This window comes from Pezoporus wallicus, unplaced genomic scaffold (genome assembly GCF_028554395.1).
Source record: "Pezoporus wallicus isolate ANWC-B61680 ecotype Strahan unplaced genomic scaffold, APGP_CSIRO_Pwel_v1 contig_6944, whole genome shotgun sequence".
Lineage (NCBI taxonomy): Eukaryota > Metazoa > Chordata > Aves > Psittaciformes > Psittacidae > Pezoporus > Pezoporus wallicus.
The window spans coordinates 1206520-1232955 of NW_026636656.1; the positions used below are offsets into that span (position 1 = coordinate 1206520).

A 26436-nucleotide genomic window follows, 5' to 3' on the forward strand; every position below is an offset into this window, starting at 1 on the left:
GACTCGGACTCGGGGGGAGCGCATCGGTTTCTGCGCTGCCGGGTTTGCCTTAGAGGCTGTCTCGCCGGTGTCGTGTATCAGTTGTCTGGGGATGTCCTGCGCCTCCTGGCGGTGGGAGCCGGTGCTCGGCCTCAGCCGCGGTGGGGTAGCGGGTGGTACGACTTTCAGTGAGCTCTGCTCACTCTCTAGTGCTGTGGGTCGTGCTGGAGAAAAAGAAAATTCAAATCCGTATTAAGCTTGAGCCCGTCAGCGTGCTCAGAGCCTGAAACTGCGAAAGGACTAGATCTCTGTGTACCCCCCCCCCCCAGCTTGGGAGGCTGGAGACGATGTGAATAAGCCCTGCTAAACCTGAACGCGCAGGGTGAGCTTCTTATGTACACGACTGTACCAGAGAAAAATGCCACCTGGTAGCCAGGAAATCGTTGCTTCTTACGCCTAGCAGTTGTGACAGAGGGTTGCATGTTGAGAGTAAATATTGTGGGTTAGGAGATTAGAGTGTTTAGTTCTCCGTAATTTATAAAATTAATGGTGTAAAGGTATTTTAGACTGGCAGTTGAATGTAGCATGGATGCGCCTGGTTGGAATTGGTTTTGGTTGAATTTTTTTTTTGTGGGGGTGGGGGAGTGGGTGCTGTGAGCACTGCTGCTTTCTTTTGTTATAGCATGGACTTTTACACTCTTCTTTTAGTTCAACAGTATGCAGTTGTGGACATTCTCAATAGAATAATGTTGATGTATCTTGAAATACATTTGTGAATTTCTGTTGTTTGTCTTGAGTACGTTCCCCTCTAAACCCAAAGCTCTTTGACATTGTTAAACTTATAATTTATCATGTGTCTGTTACCTTAATGCTGCCTATATAATTGTAAAATGTTTTTCTTCTATTCCACAGTGCTTCGCATGTAGTTGTCTCTCTTGTGAAAAACTATCCAAACTATCTGATTATAAATCTAGATAAGGTAATATCTTGTTTTCTTTCTTGATATGGAAAACCGTTTTAAATTACTTTTAATGCAGTCTATAACATGTTGAAATTTATGTGGGTTATAATTCTTCATTGTTTTTGTTTGACTATTTGTTCCTATTAAAAAAATCAGCTACTGTTCATGTGCCCATCACAAAGAATTAGTTAAAAAATTGAGGCTTTTTTTGAGTTCTAGACTTCAGTTTAATTTTTTTTCTTTTTCAGTTAAGGTATATTTCAGAGTCTTGTGTTTTTAAAACTTCATCATGTCTACTTGCAAAATAGCCTTTTCTGTTGTAAATTTTGTTCTCAAACTTACTTGTGGTTAGGTGGGATTTGTGTTAGCTTATTTTCATGAAGGTCACTTAGTGAGATTGTGTGTGTATTTCTCTTTAGCTCAACTACTGTGCAAGCTTGAAGAACCTTGAAACTGTCTCTGAGAAGGAAAACTACAAATTTATCCAGGTAATAAAGGCTTCTTTTCCAGTGAATTTATATTGAGTTTTAGGCCTTTGTATCAGGATAATGTCTCCAGGTCTCCCCAGACTAGAAGCCACTGTTTCTATTTATGGTTAAGTTGAAATTACTTCTACTAATTCTGTCTCTTACATAAAGCAGTCTTTTGGAAATGGTCTTTTGGACAAGATGGACTCATATTAATCTCCTCCATGACCCTCTGATGCTGTCTTAGATTTTGCACCTTCAAACGCTGCCACTTGTCATATTCCATCATGTGCAACGTACTCTTTCTTGTTCTGCTAGTATTAGACATCAGGCTAATTATTTTTGCTGCTGTAGATGCTGTGTAGTTCATAGTTGTCTTGGAACAGGGTCTCATGGGACCATTCAAGGTATGCTTTCTCTTTTAAAAATTTTGTCAGTTAGTTTACTGTTTCCACAGTTTTATCTTCAGACATGGGATAGATTTTTATTTGTTGTTCAGACAAGTGTTCTGATGGGTGGGTTTGTATGTTGAAGTTCTTCCCCTCTATGAAAGTTGGTACTAATGCTGATCTCTCTATCTAGCTGGGCTGCCTGAGGTTGCAAAATGGGAAAAATCTATATAATTTAATTTTCTGAAACAGCAACTTTGTGACAACTTTGTTGGACATAGTAAATATAAGTTAAGTGTACTTCTTGGATTCAGGCAGGGTGGGGAATTGAATTTGTCCTCGCCTATTTGGTGACTCCCATGGCTGTTTCCATGTTTGTAAATCACCTCTTTATCTCTAAGCTGTTGAGATAAAAGTTTCATGAGAAGAAAGGGGATGTCTACTAAGCAAATGTAGTTTCAGCATGCCTAAACTGGCTTTCTGGTTATTTTTTCCTAATGTTTTTGATGGTTTCCAGTATGTGATATCAAATGTATGAATGCTTTAGAAAGGCCCTGTTACCTGGTTATATATTAACATTTAATTGCTGGGGATAGCATGGACTTCTAGAAGGCACCCTATAAATAGATCCCTGTGTGAAATGGGGAATAGCAACAAGGAATGATACAGCTGTACTGCTTCTGAACTTGGGTAGGAATATATTCTCACAAAAATTACATCAGTATAATTATAATAGTATAAACTGTTTTTTAACGAAGGTCAGAGCTTAATATTGCAGCTGTGATGCAGCCTTGCAGCCAAAGAGTTTACACTGATAAGAAAAAATGTTCTGGAAAAATAATCTCTGATGGGCATGCCCTGCAGTTAGAACTGTAACACTATTGCTGGCTTTAGAAGAGAGCAAGAAGGATAAATGCTGTAGTAGTGCAGTAGAAAAGAGGCCTGTTATGGAAGATAGAGAAGTAAAAGCTTACAAAACTTGCTTAAGGGACTGTATGTAAGATTCGGTTTTATCAGTTTCTGTGGTTGCTCAGCACAGATGTATGGAGTTTGAATTTCAATTAAAAAAAGAAATTCAATGTATGAGCCTGAAATGTATTTATTGGAGTGTTTCAGATCTGTTCGGGGATGAGAAACAGGAAAATCAGTTCATCTTCCTCCCATGTCTGACATCTGAGGCTGTTGTTCAGAATTGTTGCTTGAGAACTTCTTAAAACATACCTTCATTTGAACTGTTAATTGCCTTGTTATTGAAAACACACGTCTTTGTCCCCAAGACATCTGTGCTCAGGTACTCTCTTGTTTAAACAAGTTGAGTCAACAGATAAATACAAAAAACTGTTTCCTAGCTTGTGTTTACCTTTAAGAGCTGCTGTTTTTTCTGTGTCAAACTAAAGAATGGTTTGTGTGTTGATGTCTGACTCTTTTCTAACTATATCTGTTAAAAAAAAAATAATTACCAGAACAAAAAACAAAATGCAAAATCCTTTCAAGACATCCAAGCATGTATTTTGACTGAAGTGGAAATCCTTTCATAATGCCACTAGATGTCACTCTCCGTTCGCCAGTCTCCTACTTGGTGAGGGAACTTGTCATTTCCATCTCAGCACTCAAACTAAGCACTATACTTAGGTTGTGTATGTTTCTAATGTTTAATAGCAATAAAAGTCCTGAAATAAATTTAATTGAAGCTGTTGCTTAAAATGTGTGACATTTATCCAAGACAAATTGGCCAAAACTCAGTTGGTAGTAAGCTGTGCTTTCTTTGTAATGGTTTTTTATGTGGTGCTTGATACAAATGAGAGCTTACCATTTTCTATCAAAAGTAACTTGTTTTTTTTGTCCTGTTTAGGGAGATATTTGTGAACCTGATTTTATAAAACAGCTCTTCAAAACTGAGAAGATAGATATCGTCCTTCATTTTGCAGCCCAAACACATGTAGGTGAGCATTGTTGCATGTTTTGATATTATTTTGCATAAGTATGTTTGTTTGAAATGCATACTGGTGTCTTTTCCCTTACAGAAAACAAGGATTCACTTTGTAGAGACAAACTACATGATTCCGTGTCTGGTAGCCTTTCTAACTTCAAGGGATTTACAGCCTTGATTTAAAAGTGCTTCATCTGACTGTTGTCTAATTTCATTGTGCATAAATTGTGGTACCCTTTTTTTGCATTACATTTTTAAATTCCATCTAAACATACACATAACTGGCAGTGTAGCCATAAAGACAATGAGAAAATAGTTTGTATGCATTCTTGAGTTTTTACTTGATTGGCTTCAACCTTGTGGGAAAAAAACACAGCAGAAGATGAAGGATTAGGCATAGCTCCCTTCAGAGTCCTGCCTGGATTCTAAAAAGCAGAGCACGAATTACACTTAAAATGCCTTTCACCATGAGCAGAAATACTTGAAAAATTCTCCAGGAAAATGCTTCTGAAAATTGTCAAATTGATATGCACAAAGTCATTAGGTCAGTGGGACAATTCTAGGAATTAAAACAGTTGTTAGTTAATTACTAGTAATAGGTGTATATATACCTATTACTGGTGTGTATGTATATATATATATAATTAATTATATATATATGTTGGTATATATACCTATTACTGCATCTTGCTGATGTCTTTGAATTTCTTTCTGAGCTTGGCCCTTCCTAGTGCTGAGGGGAAGTAGTTATGTTTCCACTAAAAGTTAGATAATGCTATTTCAAATGGAACTGTCCACAGTCAGTGAGCTTTTGCTCCCAATTCCAGCGTCTTGTTGAGAGCAAGGATTTTGTCTTTAAGTGTAGAGAGTATCTTTAATAATGACCTTGCTATCTGACAGTCAAAAGAAAGCCCTAGTGGTAAAATCCCAGTCTGCGTTGCAACCTCTAATATTATGGTTCAGTAGGAAGCCATATCTTGCCTAAATTTAATCAGAATTGTCTGATATTTTTAATGTAGATCTTTCATTTTGGCATGCCCTGGAATTCGCCTACGTGAATGTTTATGGCACTAATGTGCTGGTTGCTGCTGCACATGAAGCCAATGTGGAGAAGTTTGTCTATGTTAGTACAGATGAAGTATACGGAGGTAGCACTGATGAGGTGAGTTTGGAAGTGAGGGTTTTTCTGCTTTACTTGCTTTAAATAGTGAAAACAAAGTTGTCTTAACTTTCTTTGGCCTCTGTCAATGTATGACTTTTGAACTATTCCTGGTAACACTGGAACTTGTAAACAAGCATTGGTTGTTTTTAGAAAGCCAAGTATCAAAACTGTCCTGAATTCTTTTGTAGCATGTTCTGTATTGAATGTGTGTTACCTAAAGCAGTGAGTTTGGGGTCATTAATGGCATGTTAATACTCCTCAGAGATACTATCAAATGAATGTATTGCTCAAATTTTGCCTTGAAGTCATGAGACTTCAAGCAATGTGCACAGTATATTTTGGTTTTGGTTTTACTTTTATTTTTTTCCTGCTCTGCTTTGACTGTGAGCTGGACAGGCAGGGAACTGGTTTTGTATGCTAGCTAAAATACTAACAGAACTGTAGGTGCTGACAGTTTGAACAGGAAATGGTTCCTGTATTACTGGAAGAGATATGCAGATATTTCTTGTCCATAGCGCAACATCTTTTTGTTACTTGGCAGTTTATGCCTGATGTTAACTCAGGAAATACAATATAGCTCAATAAAGACAATTATGCATAGTTGTCTTTCTAGAGGTGTAAGTAACAGCCAAGGAGTCTTGTGCCATAGTCTGTGAAAATATTAATGTATTTCAGAAAAGCTCTGTGCACTTTCTTACTGTTGAAATGTCTTCATCAATTCCTACAACACAAATTCAGTCTATAGACACTTACGATACCCGTGGCTGTTGTTTTCCTGCATGCAAACCAGTGGTTTGGCTGAGAAACTTCAAGTGAACTTTTTCTGCCCCTGGGCCTTGAATGCTTCCATTTATTCTGGGTTTTGTTCTATTTGTAGGTCATCGTAGAAGTTCTTGAAGATTTTTTTTTTTTTTTTTTCCTAGGGGGGAAGGGAGGTCAGAAAATAAATTGGGGTCAATTCACTGTTCTTGTCTGGCCTTTGCCTCCAAAATGAGGCTTAGTCACATGTTAAGGCAATTGTTATGAATTGAACTTTGGACAGTGTAGCATCCATACTTCCTTTGGTTCATTATTATATCTGGGTTTAGTTTGTTTCTTTGTCCCTCTCCCTTCTTTCACCTCCGACCTGCATGAGAAACAGATAGAAGTGGCAGGATAGCTGTGAAGCTACCTGTTCTGGAATAGGTCAGAATTGTTAATGCCTTGCTTTGGAGGGCTTTGGGTTGCAATTCTATTTTTCTTATAGAAATAAAGTTTATAGAAAAGGGAGAATGGACCTCTCTTATTTAGGACTGAAAGGTCAGTTAGGTAGTGCTAGTACAACTGCACTCTGAAGCAATATGAGCCTGAAAAGGAGTCAACCTACCTGTGTCAACAGTGATTATTTTACAAGATAAAGGTTGGAAGACCTGCTACTGTGAGGTACTCTGCTATAAGAACATTACTGCTAGTATGCTGGCTGCCTCCTGTATTTGATAAATAGACTATCTTTTGTTATTGGTCTTATGCTGTAAGTGGAAGGGTGACTTTCTCAGACTCGGTGTGCTTGGTTATTTAGGGATTTTTATTTCAGTTGCAACTGCAGCTTTTGTAATGTTTTAAGATTTATCTGGGTGAAAGAAATGAAGTAATGCAAATTTTCCTTTTTCATTTTAGGAATTTGATGAATCCTCACCAAAACGTCCAACAAATCCCTATGCCTCCTCTAAAGCAGCTGCAGAATGTTTTGTTCAGTCTTACTGGGAAAGGTACCAAGTAAGTTGATGTAACCTTCAAAAACTTTAATACCTGTCCTTAATATCCATGTCTTTCCTGATTCATAGAATCATAGAATGGTTAGGGTTGGAAAAGACCTTAACATCATCTAGTTCCAACCCCCCTGCCGTGGGCAGGGACACCACACGCTAAATCATATCACCCAAGGCCTCCTCCAACCTGGTCTTGAACACTGCCAGAGATGGAGCATTCACAACCTCCCTGGGCAACCTATTCCAGTGCCTCACCACCCTAACAGGAAAGAATTTCCTCCTTATATCCAACCTAAACTTCCCCTGTTTAAGTTTTAACCCGTTACCGCTTGTCCTGTCACTACAGTCTCTAATGAAGAGTCCCTCTCCAGCATCCCTATAGGCCCCCTTCAGATACTGGAAGGCTGCTATGAGGTCTCCACGCAGCCTTCTCTTCTCCAGGCTGAACAGCCCCAACTTCCTCAGCCTGTCTTCAGACAGGAGGTGCTCCAGTCTCCTGATCATCCTCATGGCCCTTCTCTGGACTCTTTCCAACAGTTCCATGTCCTTTTTATGTTGAGGACACCAGAATTGCACACAATACTCCAGGTGAGGTCTCGCAAGAGCAGAGTAGAGGGGCAGGATCACCTCCTTCGACCTGCTGGTCACACTCCTTTTGATGCAGCCCAGGATACGGTTGGCTTTCTGGGCTGTGAGCCCACACTGAAGCTGGCTCATGTTCATTTTCTCATCAACCAGTACCCCCAAGTCCTTCTCCGCAGGGCTGCTCTGAATCTCTTCTCTGCCCAGCCTGTAGCTGTGCCTGGGATTGCTCCGACCCAGGTGTAGGACCTTGCACTTGGCATGGTTAAACTTCATGAGGTTGGCATCAGCCCACCTCACAAGTGTGTCAAGGTCCCTCTGGGTGGCATTCCTTCCCTCCAGTGTATCAACCGAACCACACAGCTTGGTGTCATCGGCAAACTTGCTGAGGGCACACTCAATCCCACTGTCCATGTCAGCAACGGAGATACTGAACAAGACTGGTCCCATCATTCATCCCTGGGGGACACCACTCGTTACTGGTCTCCAGCTGGACATTGAGCCATGGACCACAACTCTTTGCGTGTGGCCATCCAGCCAGTTCTTTATCCACTTAGTGGTCCACCTGTCAAACTGATGTCTCTCCAATTTAGAGACAAGGATGTCGTGTGGGACAGTGTCGAACGCTTTACACAAGTCCAGGTAGATGACATCAACTGCTCTATCCCTGTCCATCAGTTCTGTAGCCCCATCGTAGAAGGCCACCAAATTGGTCAGGCAGGATTTCCCCTTAGTGAAGCCATGCTGGCTGTCACCAAGCACCTTGTTTTTCATGTGCCTTAGCATGCCTTCCAGGAGAATCTGCTTCAAGATTTTGCCAGGCACAGAGGTGAGACTGGCTGCTCTGTAATTACCTGGATCATCCATTTTCCCCTTCTTGAAAATGGGGGCTATATTTCCCTTTTTCCAGTCTTTGGGAACTTCCCCTGACTGCCACGATTTCTCAAATAGGATGGCCAGTGGCTTCGCAACTCATTCACCATATCCTTCAGGACCCGCGGATGGATTTCATCAGGACCCATGGACTTGTGCACGTTCAGATTTTTAAGATGGTCTCGCACCAGATCCTCTCCTACAGTGGGCACAGGGTCTTCATTCTCACAGTCCCTGTATCTGCCTTTCAAGACTTGAGTGGTGTGGTCAGAGCCTTTGCCAGTGAAGACCGAGGCAAAGAAGTCATTCAGAACCTCAGCCTTCTCTAAATCCTGTGTAGCCAGTTCTCCCGAGAGCTTCCTGAGGGGATCTGCTTTTTTCCTAGTCTGTTTTTTATTTGCTGTGTACCTGTAGAATCCCTTCCTCTTATCCTTAATACCCCTAGCCAAGTTTAATTCTAACTGGGCCTTAGCTTTCCTAACCTGGTCCCTAGCTTCCCAGACAACATACCTGTACTCTTCCCAGGCTGCCTGTCCTTGCTTCCACTTATTATAAGCCTCTTTTTTCATTTGAATTTTCCTCAGCAGCTCCTTATCCATCCAAGGAGGTCTCCTGGCCCTCCTGCTGCACTTCCTTCTAGTTGGGATGCAACACTCCTGAGCTTGTAGCAGGTGATCCTTGAATATCAACCAACAGTCTTGGGCCCCCCTGCCCTCTAGGGCTGTATCCCATGGAACCTTACTTAGCAGGTTCCTGAAGAGGCCAAAGTCCTCTCTTTTGAAGTCCAGGGCAGCGAGCTTGCTGCACGCTCTTCTCACTGTCCTGAGGATCTCAAATTCGACCATCTCATGATCGCTGCATCCAAGGCTGTCCTGGAGCGTCACATTTCTGACGAGCCCTTCCCTGTTGGTGAGCACGAGGTCAAGCATGGCACCTCTCCTTGTCGGCTCCTCTATTACTTGCAGAAGGAAGTTGTCTTCCACACAATCAAGGATCCTCCTGGATTGCTTGTGCCGGGCCATACCATCCTTCCAACAGATGTCAGGGTGGTTGAAGTCACCCATGAGAACAAGGGCCTGTGAGCGTGAGGCTTTTCCTATCTGTCTATGGAGTGCTTCATCCGCAGGTTCTCCTTGATCAGGCGGTCTGTAACAGATCCCCACAGTAATGTCTCCCATAGCTATATTCCCATTAACCCTGACCCACAAACTCTCTGTTAACTGCTCACCTGTCCCCAGACAGAGTTCCATACTCTCCAGCCTATCCCTAACATAAAGGGCAACTCCCCCTCCCCACCTGCCAGGCCTGTCTTTCCTAAAGAGCCTGTAACTTTCCATTCCAACACTCCAGCCATAGGAGCCATCTCACCATGTTTCTGTGATGCCTATTATATCATACCCCCGTAGACATGCACACATCTCTAATTCCTCTTGTTTGTTCCCCATGCTACGGGCATTTGTATAGAGGCATCTGAGCCGAGCTCCAAATGAAGCCGGCTCATTGGCTGGAGCGGCTGGGATATCTCTACATTGTTCTGAGCATTTATTATAGGTGCCGGCAACTGACTGGGTGTGTTGGAATGGAATGATGCCCCCGTCCCCCGACACATCTAGTTTAAAGCCTCCTTGACCAGTCTGGCAAGCCTCCTACCAAAACTGCTCTTTCCGTTCTTTAGACCAGCTCCACCAGCTCCCAGTGGACCTGGCCTACAAACTTGGGTCCTGTGTTCAAGACACCCAAACCCCTGACTATGACACCACCCTTTTAACCGTTTATTAACCTGTCTAATCCTCCTAGCTTTTTTTAGGTCCTCTCCTGTATCCTGGAGAATTGACGAAAAGACTATCTGAGCTCCAGAGCCCCTAACCACCTGCCCCAGGGCTGATTGTTATTCTTCTTGTTTGGATGTGTTTGGGGATGGCCACCACTTACTGCTTGAGATTCATTGCAAGACAGTGGGGAGGGGTCAAATATTTTTATATTTTTACAAATCTGAACTCTAATGTCTGAAAATTTTCCTGGATAAAATGGTAAACAAAGCAAACATTAACAATTGAAGAAACAGTGTTAAGATTGAAGAAAAGTTTATAGAGAAGTAGAGTATGTAATATTCAAGTTGTTTTAAGACTGGTCTCATAGTGAAAGCAGAAAGAAAACGGGGGGAGAAGGGAACAAAAAACCCCTAGTATACAGACTCATTTAAGCAAAAATATTTAACGTTTTTAATACTTTAGTCTTCTGTTCTTGACATGTCCTTTTGCAAAGCTTTTTGACATAGTTTTCTTGAATGAGATGTTAGTGACTGAAACGTTTTCTTGGAATGAATAGTAAGCCAGTCTCCAGTGGACTATGTATATCTGTAGCAGGACTGAGATTGCAAATATCTGTCACCTGTGATGCTTCAACTGAGAAGTCTGGAGGCCCTTGCCTATTTGGTGGATAGCTTAATTCGTTAATGTTAGTAAGGCCTTGTGGATGTGTCAGTTTATTACTGATCAGCAAGAAGCCTACAGATTTTTACTGGTGTATATTTTCTTATGTAATCGTATGCACGTTTCATGCTCTTCAGTTCCCAGTTGTTATCACACGGAGCAGTAATGTCTATGGACCACATCAGTATCCAGAAAAAGTAAGTTACATCTATGCTTTTCTCTGAGCTTCAGTATACTGTAATTCAGGGTTACAGTATTGCTACTTTTTTCTTATGAGAATGGATTGATTTTTTTTTTTTTTTTTTTTTAAAAAGGATTGTCTTGCAAGTATATATGTCCACACTTAGCTGTGATTATGTATTTTGGTCTCGCACTGATGTGTCTTAACTATCAACATAATAATACACATTGCTTTGCTTGTCAGTAAAGCATCAGAGGTTTTAGTTATTGACATGAGTTTTACTACAATGACTTTGTTTTGTAACTGTTACTTTTCAAAGGATATTTAAATGCCCTATGTCTGTCAGGGTTCCCCTACAAATTACAGTTAACTCACGTGTTGTGCTGTAACAATGTTTAACTGAGTTAAGCACTTCGAAATGAATCGTAAGCAGTATGCCTGACATAGTGATGTTCCAGCCTGTACAGAAAATTGGTAAGATGAAGCTATGGCAATCAGCTGTGAGGTGAGCGGCTTTGCAAAGTGACTTGTTCTTTGCATGTACCTTGCAGTGTATCTATTTAAAATGGTTATTGGTGAGAGGAAGTTGCCTTTGTATGCAATACTGCTATGCTAGTGAATGGAAGGACACTGACAAAATGATAATCCTGTGTACTCTTTGGAGTTCAGAGCTTGTGTGAAATGTAGCTGTATTTTGAGTTCTAGTGAGTTATTTCTTAAATTTTGAAATCCGTTTTGTGTGTTGGGTTGGGTGTTTGCTTTTTTTTTTTTTTGGTATATTTGCATATTCACTTTTCCCTCAGTTATTGCAGGAGGGTAAGCAATGGTTTTAAGAATGTTTTTCACTGATGTGTGACTTGGGCAGTGTCTGTTTATAGGTTGCATGATGTTGGAAGTGTATTCAGGGGACGCATCATTGCTTTTGGCCTATATAATTTCTTCCTCAAATATCCACTTGTAGTTACTGCTAAGAAGTTACTAGGCTGGATGGATCTTTAGTTTTACTGAGTATGTCAGCTCCTGTGTTTAGGGTAGTAAGTTAACAAAATTAAAATAATTGGAATAGCTTTCTAATGGCTTCAGTCTGATAACTTTAATAGCAGGACCAACTGTTCTGAATGGATCTAAACTTGTAGCTGAGCATAATACTGTAAATCTTTATGCTCACCTAGTGGCTATTGCTTGATCTGTGTTTACTTATCTTGAAATTCTCTTCCAAATTTAACTGTTTGAATGACTAACTTTTTTTACTATAGACTTAATGCAATTTGCTGGATGTTTAAATCATGTTCTAAACAGTTTCCAGTAGTTATCACTAATGAGACTCTAGTGCAGTTCTGTGTGTGAAAAGTAATTCATAAAAATGTTAAGTTTGTAACAACTGATCTGTAATTGTTGACCAGAAAGATAAGCTTCACAACAGGCATATTCTGTTAACCACCCTCCCCCCCCCCCTTCCCCCCCGGAAAATCGTTACAGTTCCTAGGCTTGATGCACTTTTTGATTAGACTTAAGAAAACTTAGAAGTATTTAAAGGGTCTTGTTAAGATACTTCATGATACTTACTGGTGAAGCACAATGCTCTTTGTAGAGTAACAGCTTCTAAAATAGTGATTATTTATTTATCTATTTATTTATTTATTTTTCCCCCCATCTTCTGTTCCTTAGGTCATTCCAAAGTTTATATCTTTGTTGCAGCAGAACAGAAAATGGTATGTAATTTGCTCTTTTGTTTGTGGCATTTGTCCTTACAAACTATACCACCTACTATATTTCACAGCTAAGTTATGAATTGCTTATTTTGATAATACCATTTCCTTAAACTAGAGGATTGCTTGCATGTCAGCTACTTAAGATACCTTCAGGTAACAGCTAAGGACAAAATGGCTTAAAATGCACACTAATGAATTGAATAATTCTGTTTAAGGATTAACAAAAATTTTTTATCTCTTCTTGGTTTTAAGCTGTATCCACGGTTCTGGACTTCAAAGAAGGAATTTCCTTTATGCAGCTGATGTGGTAGAAGCATTCCTCACTGTCTTGAAGGAAGGAAAGCCAGGTGAAATTTATAACATTGGAACGAACTTTGAGATGTCCATTTCGCAGCTTGCTAAGGAGTTAATCCATTTAGTGAGTAAACAGTTATGATGCTTTCCTTTACCAGTCACTGCACATATAAACAATTCTACTATGAACCATTCATACCTGTGAGAGAAATCAAGCTTGTGGTGGGTCTTGGAAGGTAATTGTAGCAGAACAATGTGTTACCTTTTCTGTGGCAGCTGTACTATGTAAGTTTTCAGTACAAGCTATCATGTGTTGCACTACTGCATCAGTTATCTGATCTGGGACATTAATGGTTAAATACCAATTGTTTGGGTTTTTTCATGCTAGCTGCTTCAGTTCTGATTTGAGAGTGTGGCACTCAGATGAAGAAGTAACACTGAAATTGTTCTGGATGGTTTTAATAATTTCAGTACTTTAAAAACCTCTGTTTAGACAAAGACCATTTCCATTTTGTATGTGTGGATTCTTTTTAAAGAGACTTAAATCTTGCTAAAAAGTCTATTTTAAAATTTATGTTAAGATAGTGCAGAATGTATGGGGGTGACTTCTGTTTCTCTTCTTGACAGATAAAGAAGACCAGTTCAGAATCTGAAATGGAGCACTGGATGGATTATGTCAAAGATAGGTAAGGAAATTGTGAAGGATATGCAGAATTTCTCTATCCTGAGGAATTCTGGGACTCTTGCCAAATAGTTATTTTGTGGAGTGAGAGCAGTTTAGAAAAAGCATAGAAAATATTTCCATTTATTATTTGGATCTTTAGGTCAGAGTAGATATCTGGCACATACATAGGAGAGCGTGTATTGCTAATCTGTCTTAATTTTACTCAGACTTCTCACTATTGAAGTGTGCTTTGGGAAAAGGGCTGGTTTTACACAGTAACTAACTATTAAGCATAGTTTAGATAATTTATTCAGTACTTTCTCTACTTTCTCTTCAACCTCACTTGAGTGAGGTGAATTCCATCATCTCTCATATAGCATTAGTATTTTGACAATAAGGTAATTAGTTCAGACTTAAATTTGCTTTATAGATAAGACCTGCTCTCTACAGGCAGAAATACGCACCTGTGGAGCGTAGTTGGTTTTAGATTCCCAGCTGCCAAACTTAGGGTGGTGGCAGAAATTGATAACTTTTATAAATATGCTTTTGCTCTGTGTTTTTGTCCTTAATTTCAGGCTTGGTTTGGCTCTGTTCTTTTATCTCCATTTTTTTTTTTTTTTTTTTCTGCCACAATGAGTCTGCTTACTCCAGATATTGCACTCTCACTAGTGATTAGAAATGACATACCTGCTGATAGCAGTTAAGTATTATGTCTGTTAAATCTCTCACTTTCTGTTTACATTTGGATTATTACCCAAGTGTGTGTCAGTTGTTACCAAACTGAAGTGTCTTTAAATATATTAATTTTTGTTTTTAAAAGGAAGCGTTTTTCAGAAATCTGGGTGTATTGCAGGACTTTGAACAAATAGTCTTTGGCTCATGTGATTTGGGTGTTCAGTAGGTCTCAGCATAATTCAGATTGAGATGTTTCTTCGTGTGTACTAGGTCCTGTCCACTGATGCTTAAACATGAATGGGATTGAGAAAACTAACCCTATACATCTTTCAAAGAATGTTGAGGTCTTACAAAAGATTTTTAAGATACCTAACTAGCAGTTATTTAATTCTAGAATGAGCAATTTAAGGGTCATGGGGGTTATTTGCCATGGAAAAATTATTTCTGCTTCTGCTTGAGATCAGCATGTTTTAATAAGTAGTTGGTTTCTCTCTGCACATTGAGATTCAGTATGCTAATGCAGGAGTGCTAGATGAGATTGCCTAACTGCCAGACTGTGAAAGGGAAAATTTGTGTCATGCTTAAATGTAGGAAATCTCTTTCTGTGTTGAATCTTGCGGCCTGGGATTCTATGTATTGAGTATTACTAAGTTTGCGTAGCTACTGAAGGACTGTAATGACAGTGCTTTGGAAGTGTATGTATTTCAAATCTGAAGTAGGTGAAAAATTTTGGTCTTTCAGGATGAAAAATGTGAATGCAGATACTAGAAAACACTGGCTTGGATAGTGACTGCCTAAAGCAGTGCAAAGGCACTGATTTGCACAATTGCACTGGCAGTAATTTAAGTTTTGCATTCATTTCTGTACCAATACGATAATAATTCATATTTATACTACTCAATTCCAAGAAGTTAACTGTACAAACTGAATTGTGGTGTAGAAGCTGTACTCAGTGCCACATAGTTTTTGAAGGCAATATAATCTGTTCATGTTGATGGGAACTTTCAGAATTGAAGCATGCGTAATGTTGAAGACAGTGTGAGGTACTGCATCTCTAATTAATGAAGTAATCTAATCCAGTTGTTTTCCATCTGCATTGTATACTTCATCAGACCTACCAATGACCTGAGATACCCCATGAATTCAGAAAAAATGCACAGCTTAGGATGGAGACCTAAAGTGCCTTGGAAAGAAGGAATAAAGAAAACAAGTAGGACTGATGGCTTTTACACTAATTGATTTAGAAGTGATGGGAGGAGGGAATGGGTGGAAAACAGGCATATAGGTTTGTTAATGAGAAGCTAAAGAGAATGAATTTAGCATTTTAATTTTCCATAAATGGGCTGTTCTTAAAGTAGGGAATTTACCTGATTAAAAATAAAAAAAAGGTTAATCACAATAAAGCATGAGCTACTAGAATTACTTCTTAATGCTAGATTAAGTCTTGCATGAAGACTTTACAAAACCTATGCTAGATTTCTTTAAATATTGTGGGTTAAATGTTTGCATAATAAACTGTTAACATGTTGGTAGTCCTATGATACGTGTAGAATATTTTAATTTACCTGTTATTGCTGGTCAACTTGACTCATTAACATTCTCTTCATACTAGTTGAATGGTACAAAGAAAACTTTCACAACTGGAAGAACTCGGAGAAAGCTTTGGAGCCCTTTCCTGTGGCAGAGCCATTTGCACAGCTCAGTGGTCCCTAGGGTAGCAGAGAACCTGAAGGAGTTTATTCTACCTCATACAGTCTTTCCTTCAAAGCCTGCAATCAAGTGGTCTCACTGAACTCTTAATGTATTCAAGATACAGGAACCAAGATAAATACAGAAGTACAGTATGGCACAAATTTGGAAGGGTTGCAGCACTTTATAAATAGAATCTGTTAATTTCAGCTTTTGGTGCAATAGGTGTTGATTGTTTAAAATCACTAGGTATTGATTTTAAAGACATTTGCAGGGTGAAGAATATTTATAATGCTATAAATTAGTGTAACTGAAGTCGAATCTGCCTTAGTAATTTGTGGTTACAGCTTTTGGTACATTCAGTGAAAATTCTTTTAGTTCTGGAATCATTGATCTGTATTAATTTGTTTTTACACTGTAATATATTATTTTTGTCACTTTAAAGAGTTGCATTTTGGTTTTAATCAGGGGGAAGAATGCTATATTTTTCTGGAGAGTATAAATCAGTCAACAAAAGCTAGATATAGCACCCATATGGTTCAGTGCTTTTCTCTGTTGTTGTGGTATTCCCTTCTGACTGATTAAACTGTTACCTACTCCATCACTTTAAATGCCCTTTTTAAAGAGAGGCAGGGAAGAAACAGTATCAGGACATAGCAGGTGTTCTCACTGAGATTTCCAGAAGCATTTTCTTAAACTGCTCTGTTTTAGATGTTGGTTTTGTTTTATTTGTTTGTTTTTTACCTGTATTACTGTCTTTTACATGTTAATTTCCCTTTCTTAACTAATTGTAACCAACTTGAAATACTGTAACACGGTTAACATTCCAGTGATGTTGTTATTTCCTGTGATATGAAGGATATTTATGGAGAAAAATTTTCAACACTTCCTTGTAGGTTGGAAGACCTTAAATGTCATATTTCAGAATTTTTTATTTTTTTTCTGGTGACAAACATTTTAAAGATCTGAGTTTTAATGTAAAGTTTGGGAGGAAAATTCAATTCTAGGAATATGTTGATGAATATTTTTCAAAGTTGATTTGAGTAATAAGAGTTACAGTGTAACTGTTTTCTCGTAATTAAGTAAACATTGAAAAAGCAAATGGTGGGTGTTGTGGTGGTTTTTTTTTTTTGGTATTTCTTACTTTTTTCAGCATATGGGAAGAACTATCTTCACTTTTTTGGCTTTTATGTGGAAGGTACAGAAGGGATGTCTCTTCCTGCTCTTAACCACTTTAGCTTCTGTACTTGGCACAGTCACAGACCCTTTTGCTCCTGGGTAGAGCTGGAGAAGCATAGGACTAAGATGCTATGGTGTACTTGGAAATTACTGAAACTTTTGAAGACTCTCAGCAACTGGGAGTTAACTCTCAAAACAGAAGTATGTGCAGTTCTTCCCTCATCACCTGAAGTGCAGGAAGGACAGAACTTGGGACATTTGCCTTAGCAAATACCTGCTAGAGTTTCAGTAGTTACTGAACATAGAGCTTAATAGTACTGATCCAGGTAATCTACAAATAGTGCTGCCTCTGGGCCCATGCTGCTCCCAGCTTCGTAACACCTCTTATGTGTTGGGGATTGGAACTAGGTGGTCTTCAGGTCCTTTCCAACCCAAAGTGTTCTATGATTCTAGGTATTGTATGGTGCTGTTGATAAAATGCCACTTGCTTGTCAAGAGTCATCTTAAGGCTGAACAGTAAATTTTGCAGGCTTACTTTGACACCAGTTAGACATTCTAAAGTCCAGGACTGTATTACTGGAGGTGAGTTTTCTAGGACAAAGTAGGATAATAATACTATACTAGAATTACATTGCACTTGTATTTTTGGGGAGGTTCTGATACTTGGTTTGGTAGCTGAAACCTCCGTTTGGGAAGGATGAAAGTTACAGGACTTGGTATGTCTGAGATTATTAGAATACTTAGCTTACCAGATAGTTAAGTTTAAGCTGAATCACTTAAATTTCATTGTCAAACATGCACTGCTGGTAGCATTCAAATATTTTCTTAATTTTCATATTCTCTTAAGCTCATAGAATGATAGAATAGTTAGGGTTGGAAAGGACCTTAAGGTCATCGAGTTCCAATCCCCCTGCTGATGGGCAGGGACACCTCACCCTAGACTGTGTCACCCAAGGCTCTGTCCGGCCTGGCCGTGAACGCTGCCTGGGATGGGGCATTTGCCACTTCTTTGGGCAGCCTGTTCCAGTGCCTCACCACCCTCACAGTAAAGAACTTCCTCCTTATGTCCAATCTAAACTTCCCCTGTTTGAGTTTTAACCCATTACCCCCTGTCCTGTCACTACAGTCCCTCATGAAGAGTCCCTCCCCAGCATCCCTATAGGCCCCATTCAGATACTGGAAGGCTGCTATGAGGTCTCCACGCAGCCTTCTCTTCTTCAGGCTGACCAGCCCCAACTTTCTTGGCCTATATTCATATACACCTTCCTTGAAAAATGCAGAAAGTTACTTATCCATCTTACTGTTTTGTATTTTACAAAAGTCAATACCAGAAATAGCTGAAATGGCAGCTGCTTTGGGTGGACTGCATGAAAGTATGTTTATTTTACACTTGCTTATGATGGAATACTGGTTGTGTGATTTGCCTTTAATTTTAAAGTATAGATTATTAAATTATTTAAACCTTGAAAGCAGGTACAGTGTCTTTGGAACATTACAAATCAATTAACTTGTGATATTGTTATCAGGTTAGAACTACATAGAAGAAAACAATAGTGTGTGTTTGGTTTACTAAACAGATCTTTTGAAAGTTTTGAATGTTTAGATGCTGAAAATGCAAGTGTTGACATTTGTGGGGCTATCCAAACAAGTAATATTACTAGGAGCAGTAGAAGGATCAAATAATTTAATTTTTAGCAGAGGCTGTTCTAGCATATTTAAATGTTTTTGAAGATTTAATCCTTCAAAGTGTTTGAGATTTTTTGCTTGGTGCTCAAACTTAAATTTATATGAGTATATAAAAAAAATAAAAAAATGAGGCTTTTGCTTTGAGCTACTGCTCTCAGTAGTGTACTGTAGATCAGATTGCATTAGCAGGTGAGTGCTCTGGTAGGAGTGTTTCTTTCACAGGGAAAAGTCTTTTAACTGTTAAAGAAAATAGCATTTTTTTGCCATTAAAGTTCTGGCTTTTATAGGAAGAAGAGGACAGAGGATCAACTAGTGAACTGTTCATGTGGAGGAGTTTAATGCTTTTAGTTTTTTCTCACTCTTTTCACTTGGAAGATAGGAAGAAGCAGTTCTGCAGAAAGTGAAGGTAGTGATTACAACAACGTTGTGAATACAGGAATCTTTCAGTCCACTTTTCTCAAGGTTTGTCTTGCAGAACAATGTGAGGCTGCACCAATAAGAAAAATAAATGGAGTAAGCATATATATCACTTAACTTGCTAAAACTGTAACGGAGGAGGACTGGTCTTTGCTGGAGGGTTTCTGTCCAGGTTCTGTCATGCACAAGTGGCTCACATACGGGAAATTATTTGGGGATAGCTGTCATGTCTTTTTGGAGTTAGTGTTGTTTGGATCAGAGCTTCAGAAAGCAACTCCTGAAATCCCTTCTGCACTGGGGAAAACCAGCATTGCTACCCCGTTATTTTGGCGTACTACTCCTACTGAAGCAGCAATTGAAGGGATTGGGAAGATGGTGAAGCCTATAGCTGATGAAGGGCTGCCTGGGGCCCACCTGTCCTGGAGTTCATGGCCTGTTCGTCCTGTATGTCTGTATCTCTTCCTGTTTTCATGATGGGCATAACCCTTGCTGGCCCTAAGGCTTTCTCTGGTCTGACCTTGCCAGTTCCTTGCTTATATTTGTATGCTGCTTGGCATGAAGGAGTGCCAGCTGTGGTTGAGGCTGCTGTATGTTGTTGTAACAGGGTGGACTAGAAAACAGGTGTTTTTTTTGTCCAGCCTGCCCGTTACCAGATACAGGAGAGAGGTTGTGGGTGAAAAAAGTGGTGGTGTTGGTGGCTTTTTGGTATTTATTTTGTTCCCTACTCCAGTGCCTATTCTGGAAGGGTACGAAATAGTACAAATCTGGTTTCCCATTAGGAGAAAGTTCTGAATAGCTTTGTCTGGAGTCAGGATGCTCCATTTTGCTAAAACTCTGTTTTTGTGCTCTTCAAATGGCCATGAAATGCTGCTATGTTGCTACTTTTCAGTTAAGAGGAACTTTCATGCAAACCCCCAACTTTTGTTTGGGAAAGTGTTTTATTAAATAGGTAATATCTGAGGATGAATTCCTTTTGTTTGTTTGTTTTGCTTTGTTTTGTATTACCTTTAGTTTTTAGCTCAAATTTTTGTGGTAACGTATGAAGATGCTAAAGTGAATAGTGGTTTTTTGACTTCTATGCCTGTCATCACACATCTGGGGTTTATCTGCGCCAGAGATCACAAGATTATGTTAGCTGCATCAGTAGGAGACATGCTCATTAAGTGATTACATTCATCATTTCTGAGTGAAACAATCGCTGCCAGTGGCAATGGAAAATCATGAGAATATAAGATTTTGTAGCTGTATGTTGTTAGCACACCTCTTTAGTACAATGGTGTGAGGTTTGGTTTTTTTTTTTTAACCTCTTCCTAACTGAATTTTTTTTGTTATAGAGGTTTTGGTCCCAGACACTGAACTGCTGGCCTAGGCCTCAGCATTTTGACTTCTGAAAATGTCAGCTCATGAAGAACAGTGGTTGTTCACAAAAGACTTTCCAAAAATGGGGTAACTTGAGGAAAAATACACTCTGAAAGCAGAATGAAATTGTGTGTGTGTGTGTGTGTGTGTGTGTGTGTCTCCAGATAGTCACGGGGGTAGGTTGGGAGAAGGCTGTTTCCACACTAGAAAAGGAGAGATTTGTTAAACTCTTCTATTGCTGCGGAAGAGGCAGAGTTTTGTTTGGCTTTGTTTTTTGACTGACACGAGGGAGCAGCAGTGGACAAGCTTGCAAAGAGCGTTTCTCCACACACAGCTTGCAGGGAGCATGGGTAGGGGATGTTCTCATAGGGAGCTTTGTCTAGACCCATGGGATGTGCAAATCTGCACAAACTTGAGATGTGAGTCTCCAGCACCAGCACCACATGTGTCAATGTGCACACTTGGGTGCATCCTTTGCATTTGACCTGTAGCCATACATATCACATTGTAGGAGTGTGATTAACAGTTGCCTGTTGCAACACATGCCTGTCTGGCAGTGTGAGGATGAACTGTTTTTCCTTGCAGTTATGCTTAGTCAGGATTTGTGAGTTGTGCAGACACACAGATCTTCTTCTGTACATCTCTCAGCAAGACCATGGAAAAATGAGGCTAGAGATGTCCTTGCTGTTCGTGTCTGTGGTACATCATCTCTCTGTAGTTTGTCAGACTTCAAAATAAAGTCCCTGAAAACTGAAGCAAAACCACTGCCGATTTAACACTCCTGAATACCACAGAATATTCTAGTTCCTGTTGCTCCCCAAATAATCCAGGGAGCCGCAGCTGAAAAACCTTTATAAACCTGACACCAAATGCATGTAGGTCTTGTATTGATGTAGTTTAGTGCTATTGTTATGTTTGTCTTTGCTTTCAGACGTTTTATTTACAAAGGCTCGTCATCAATTAGTTCGCAGTATTCATGGATCGGCAATATGGGACGAGTGACGGCTGTCGTTGAACCCATCATACACAGATACGTACCAGAAGTGGGTAGAGAAGAAGGGGTTAGTGATATCGCTTCGAGCCGCTTTTCGTCGGAGCCGAAATAGCTCAGTTGGGAGAGCGTTAGACTGAAGATCTAAAGGTCCCTGGTTCGATCCCGGGTTTCGGCACTCAGCTTTTCTTTCTTTTCCTGCGGCTGCGAGGAAGGCGGCGGGCGGCTGCCGCCCTCCCGCGGGCTCTGACCGATCCCCACGGCACGGCCGGTTCCTGCCCGGCACGGCCGCTGGCTTGGCGCCAGGCTCCGGGGCCGCTTGGTAGAGGTGATAGCGAGCGTGCCGCTTGTGAGCGCACCGCACCGTACGTGTTGTCTATTTCCCGGGAGCCGGTGGCAGCATTGGATTCAATGGCCCCCGCGGGGCGCTTCACCAGGGCCTGGAATTTCCCGTGGCCTTCCTCAGGTGGCTCGTTTTAAACCAATAAAAAGCGGTGGAGGCATTCCCAGTGGTGAGACTGAGGGAACGCTTTGAGTTCCTCATTTTAAAACACTTTCTCCTGCTTTCAGGTGATTTTTTGTAACCTTTGTAATATACTGACACCAGAGCAATAGACAGAAAAGAGTCTTTCACTACTGGCATCACCACTGCAAAACACAGCAGTAAATCAGATCCTTACCCTTATTTAGCATCTCTCATCTAGTCATGAAAAGGTATTGCTGGTCCTTTTTAATCACAGCATCCCATCAAACACTGCTGTTGAATTGCTTGTCTGATATAAGGAGCTCTCACTGCTGATGAATGTCCTATTAGCACAGACAGAAGTGTTACTGAGACTCCTACTAGTAAGACAGATAAGGCATAGTACAACTGCTTATATTACTACTTTTCCTAAAAATTTCTTGAGCCTTTGAGAGAATATTGAGACTGCACAAATGAGTACTCAGTGACAGATGGGAGTGTTAAAATGAAGGTTACTTGTGATTTCTCATCTGTACTTTTGCGCATGTGATATTAGAAATAAACACTTTTTTTTTTCTGCAAAAAGTGTTAATTATTCATCAAAGATTTTAACTTTGGGAGTTAATTAGGAAGGTATTGATTTCTTGCAGATGTGTAATCAAAGAGGCAAATGAGAGAATGGCCGTTTACTTTTTGACCCTTTCCATACTGCTGAATAAAAGAGCAAGCTTGAACATTACACCTCTCTCTGCTTGACTTTTGCACCAGAACCCTGGTAGCCAGCTCTTTCCAAGGTACATTTGGTATGGAGGGACCTGCCCCATGTAGTGCAGACATCAGCTGGCTGGTGCCACTCACCTGGGGGGCAGGGTGTGGCCCCAAGTTGTCTAGGCATGCCCCATCAGTGCTGCACCAGAGGTTGGGTCCCATCTGCCACTGAGTTCCCTGAGGGCCAGGAACAGTGTGGGTCACTCTTGCCTTTTCAAAGGGTCTGATTTTCAGCAGGAATACCCAGACACATGGATATACGACAGTGGTGTGGTAGTGTCTGAAAAGTCTACTTTTAAGCTGTATTACCTGTAATAGCAATTCCATTCCCAGAGGTTTTGTGATGTTAAACAGAAATTTTGTGGAGCACTGAAATAATGATGGTGATAGCCATGGGGACGCTGAGAAGAAAATCTCATTTTTGTTTCGTATAGAATTTGGATAGCATGTGCTGAATAAGGCTTCAGGTCTTATGTGGAAGAAGATAAAATTAAGAGATAACTGTAATTCTGGTATTTAATAACTTCTGTCTGTTTGGTTTTGCAGGCTTGATGCAGGTTTCTAATGTGATTTGGCAGGTTCTGGGAAAATAACCCCAAGTGTTGTTGCTTTGTTGCTTTTATGTCACAAAATATTCAGGCATATTTCATTCAACTGCATCTTCTTTACACCATCTTTTTGCTAGCAGTGCTGCTTTCTAGGTTTCTTCTTGCCACCAATAATTTCTATTTGCATTTTTTCTTCTATTTGTCATGGTTTAAACCCAGCCAGCAACCCAGAACCATACAGCTGCTGGCTCACTTCTCCCCCTTCTCCCTCCCCCTGCTCCCAAAGGGATGAGGAAGAGAATGGAAAGAATGTAACTCCCACGGGTTGAGAAGGAACAGTCCAGTAACTAAGGTATAACACGAATCACTACTGCTACCACCAATAATAATAATGATAAGGGAAATAACAAGGGAACAGAATACAAGCACTCACCACCCGCTGACCGATACCCAGACCGACCCGAGCAGTGATCTAGCCCTTCTGAGTAACTGAACCCAGTTTATACACTGGGCATGACATGCTGTGGTATGGAATACCTCTTTGGTTAGTTTGGGTCAGGTGTTCTGTCTCTGCTTCCTCCTGGCTTCTTGTGCTCCTCCTCATTGGCAGAGTGTAGGAAACTGAAAAGTCCTTGGTCAGGGCAAGTACTACGTAGCAACACCTAAACCAGCAGAGTGTTAGCAGCACTGTTCTCAGATTAAAGTCAAAGCACAGCACTGCACCAGCTACTAAGAAGGAGAAAAATGACTGCTACAGCTGAACCCAGAGCACTATTAGATTGTTCCCTCAAGATGAACCTCCTGCTAGGAAGCAAATCCAGACTGTTGTCATGTCTGTCTGTGTTTTAGTCACAAGATTCTTTCTCTGCAGCTAGGAAACTTCCCTGCCACTACAGATACGGTTGCGTATGCTTTTTTAAATGACCCTCACAAACTGAAGTTGATACCTCACAGGAACTCAGGGGAAAAATCACATTTTAAAATGTTGTTTCAGCCTCCCTCAAATATTCAGAATCTGGTGGAAGTTGTTCACATTTTTTTTTCTTCCATGACCATCCTTGGTTACCATTTTAAGCGAATGAAACCTGGGGCGGAAGGAGCAGCTCAGCAAGAAGTGTACTCCACATCTTAGCTCTGCTGCAAGCTACAACCACTTGCAGCCACAGAACATGACAAGCAAGGAAGAAGCTTAAAGCTTTACTTTGAAATACCTCTATCTGGTATTTCTGACAGTGGTGGGACTAACTTGGAGTGCCTGTCATTTTCTATGGGCTTTCTGAAGGTTCATGTTGAGGTGTTCCTCAGATGAGATGCTCCTCCTCCACCTCTATGTCCCCAGACTTGCGCATCTACCTGATTGAAAAATTCCCCTCCTTGTCCCTGCAGGCAATTTCTGCACCTGATATTTGTTACTGTCTTGCCTGCTTCTCAGCAGTGAATAAATGTTACTCTTACATGTAGTAAAATTTCCTTCTCTCTGGATGGAAAACTGGGTTCATCTGATAGAAAACATTTGTTTGTGTCTCTTGACTAAAAGATCTCTGACTTTGTCTCCCGTACTGTTTACACACATCTGTTAAATCTCATTTAGTCAAGCAGTATGATTGATGCAGGGGATTTAGAAAACATGGGTCAGGACTCTCATTTAGTTTTTATGATTTTTGTGTATTTTTAATAACAAGTCTTAGTTATTTCTATCCAGTTTCTGTAGAAGAGCTAGAACTGTGGTTTTTAACTTTCTCAGAAAGTGTTTAAAAAGAGAAACAAAATTTTCAGCTGATGATGCAGTTAAAGAATCTAGCACTCTATAGTCAAGTCTTTTTATTTTGTTCCCTATGAGTGACCAAGTTAGGAGAACTTTATTCTGTTTGAGTTCGGCTCAGGAACCCCATGTAAGGAGGCTCTTTTCTGATCCAGTTCCTTGGGAGTTTGGGGGCTTTCCTCCCCCTTCAGGGTTCTTGGTTTGGCTTTTGTAGGAGCATAGAACTCATATTCCATAGTAGAATAAGACAGATTTGGGGCAATTAAGTGAAATCTTTACTTCCAATCCTGCTCTGGTTGTCAATGCTATCTTTATCCTCAGTGAACCTCAGGGGAAACATTATAGTTTTTTTGATGTACATACATCTACTTGCTTAAAGCAAGGGAGCATTCATTACTTTGCCCAACAATGTTCTTGGGATTTAGCCCACATGACATGAGAGATGAATATCTTTTTGTTCCATTTTATATTTTCCTTTGGGATAAGTAGTAGAGTTAGTTTTTCAAATAAAAATTGTGAGAGAAGAGTATCTTCTGGAATTGGGCCTTGAAAGATTAATCTAAGGTCAAGGCTTTAGAGAATTTATAATGTTATTTTAAATATTGTATTTGTACAGTCTTTCAGATTATTTTTTTTTTTTAATGTGGTACAGAGCCAGATCTGTATTTCCTTCATATTCCTTGCCCTGTGACTGGGACAATTTGTTGCATTGCTGAATTGTACAGATGTGACCCTCTGTCCTACTCTTTCATGCTGAACATAAGGTCTTAGGCTCATGCCTTCTTGACCATGTCCTGAATGATGAGCCTCAAAGGCAGTCTGTGTGCAGTGGGGCTGCAGGCTCACTGCAGCTTTTGCACAATATCTGCAGAGCTCCACATTTGCCGAAAACAGGATATTAAACCAGCTGACATTTTATTTGTCTTCTTTGTCAACCATCATAATTCTACTCTGTGTAAATCAGGTCCTCTCCTGCCATAGCCATTTAGAGTGACATTCGTCTCACTTCACTTTAGACATTTAATAGTTCAGTGTCTAAGTTCAGACTGGTCACCCTCACCTCCTTTTAAGGTCTAGGCAGAGAAATGAGGGCAGAGAGAGGTCATATGACCTTGCTGAGATGCCTGTCTGAGAATGGGATAAGTTGTTCCATGGAGGTTCTACTTTTCCTTCACAGACTGTTGGGGAACCACAGGCTAACTGAGATTTAGCTCTTACATTCTGGATGCCTGGGTTCCTTAGGTGAATCATACTTTACATTCTGTGACTACCTTTATAGTTAACCCAAGCTAAAAGCTGATGAAATAACACTGCAGATGAAGTTGTCTTTGGACAGCCTTTGAGCAGGTGGTGCAGAAGCAGATACAGAGAGGGTGTCAAGTGGCAGATATCTTTGACATTATTTACACATCTCTTGCCAGCTGAAGATGCTGAGATAAGTGGTGTTGCTTACTCAGGATGGTTTCATCTACCAGTCAGCGTTGTATTTGTCTGAACTATAAATAGGTTAAGGTTTCATCCATGT

General features: G+C 40.2%; 1 protein-coding gene and 1 non-coding gene across 2 annotated transcripts; both read left to right on the plus strand.

Moving 5' to 3' along the window:
* The first annotated feature begins 76 nt into the window (after window positions 1–76).
* Window positions 77–16796, plus strand: TGDS (TDP-glucose 4,6-dehydratase). Its single transcript, XM_057401151.1, has 12 exons — window positions 77–111; window positions 892–958; window positions 1360–1428; window positions 3649–3739; window positions 4746–4888; window positions 6545–6643; window positions 10661–10720; window positions 12373–12416; window positions 12669–12834; window positions 13338–13396; window positions 15162–15259; window positions 15662–16796. Exons 1-12 carry the CDS (start codon window positions 92–94, stop codon window positions 15760–15762), a joined length of 1017 nt encoding a protein of 338 aa, XP_057257134.1. The 5' UTR covers window positions 77–91; the 3' UTR covers window positions 15763–16796.
* Window positions 16797–21475: 4679 nt separating this feature from the next.
* Window positions 21476–21548, plus strand: TRNAF-GAA (transfer RNA phenylalanine (anticodon GAA)). The gene has a single exon. It is a non-coding gene; the product is annotated as a tRNA-Phe (tRNA).
* Window positions 21549–26436: the final 4888 nt, after the last annotated feature.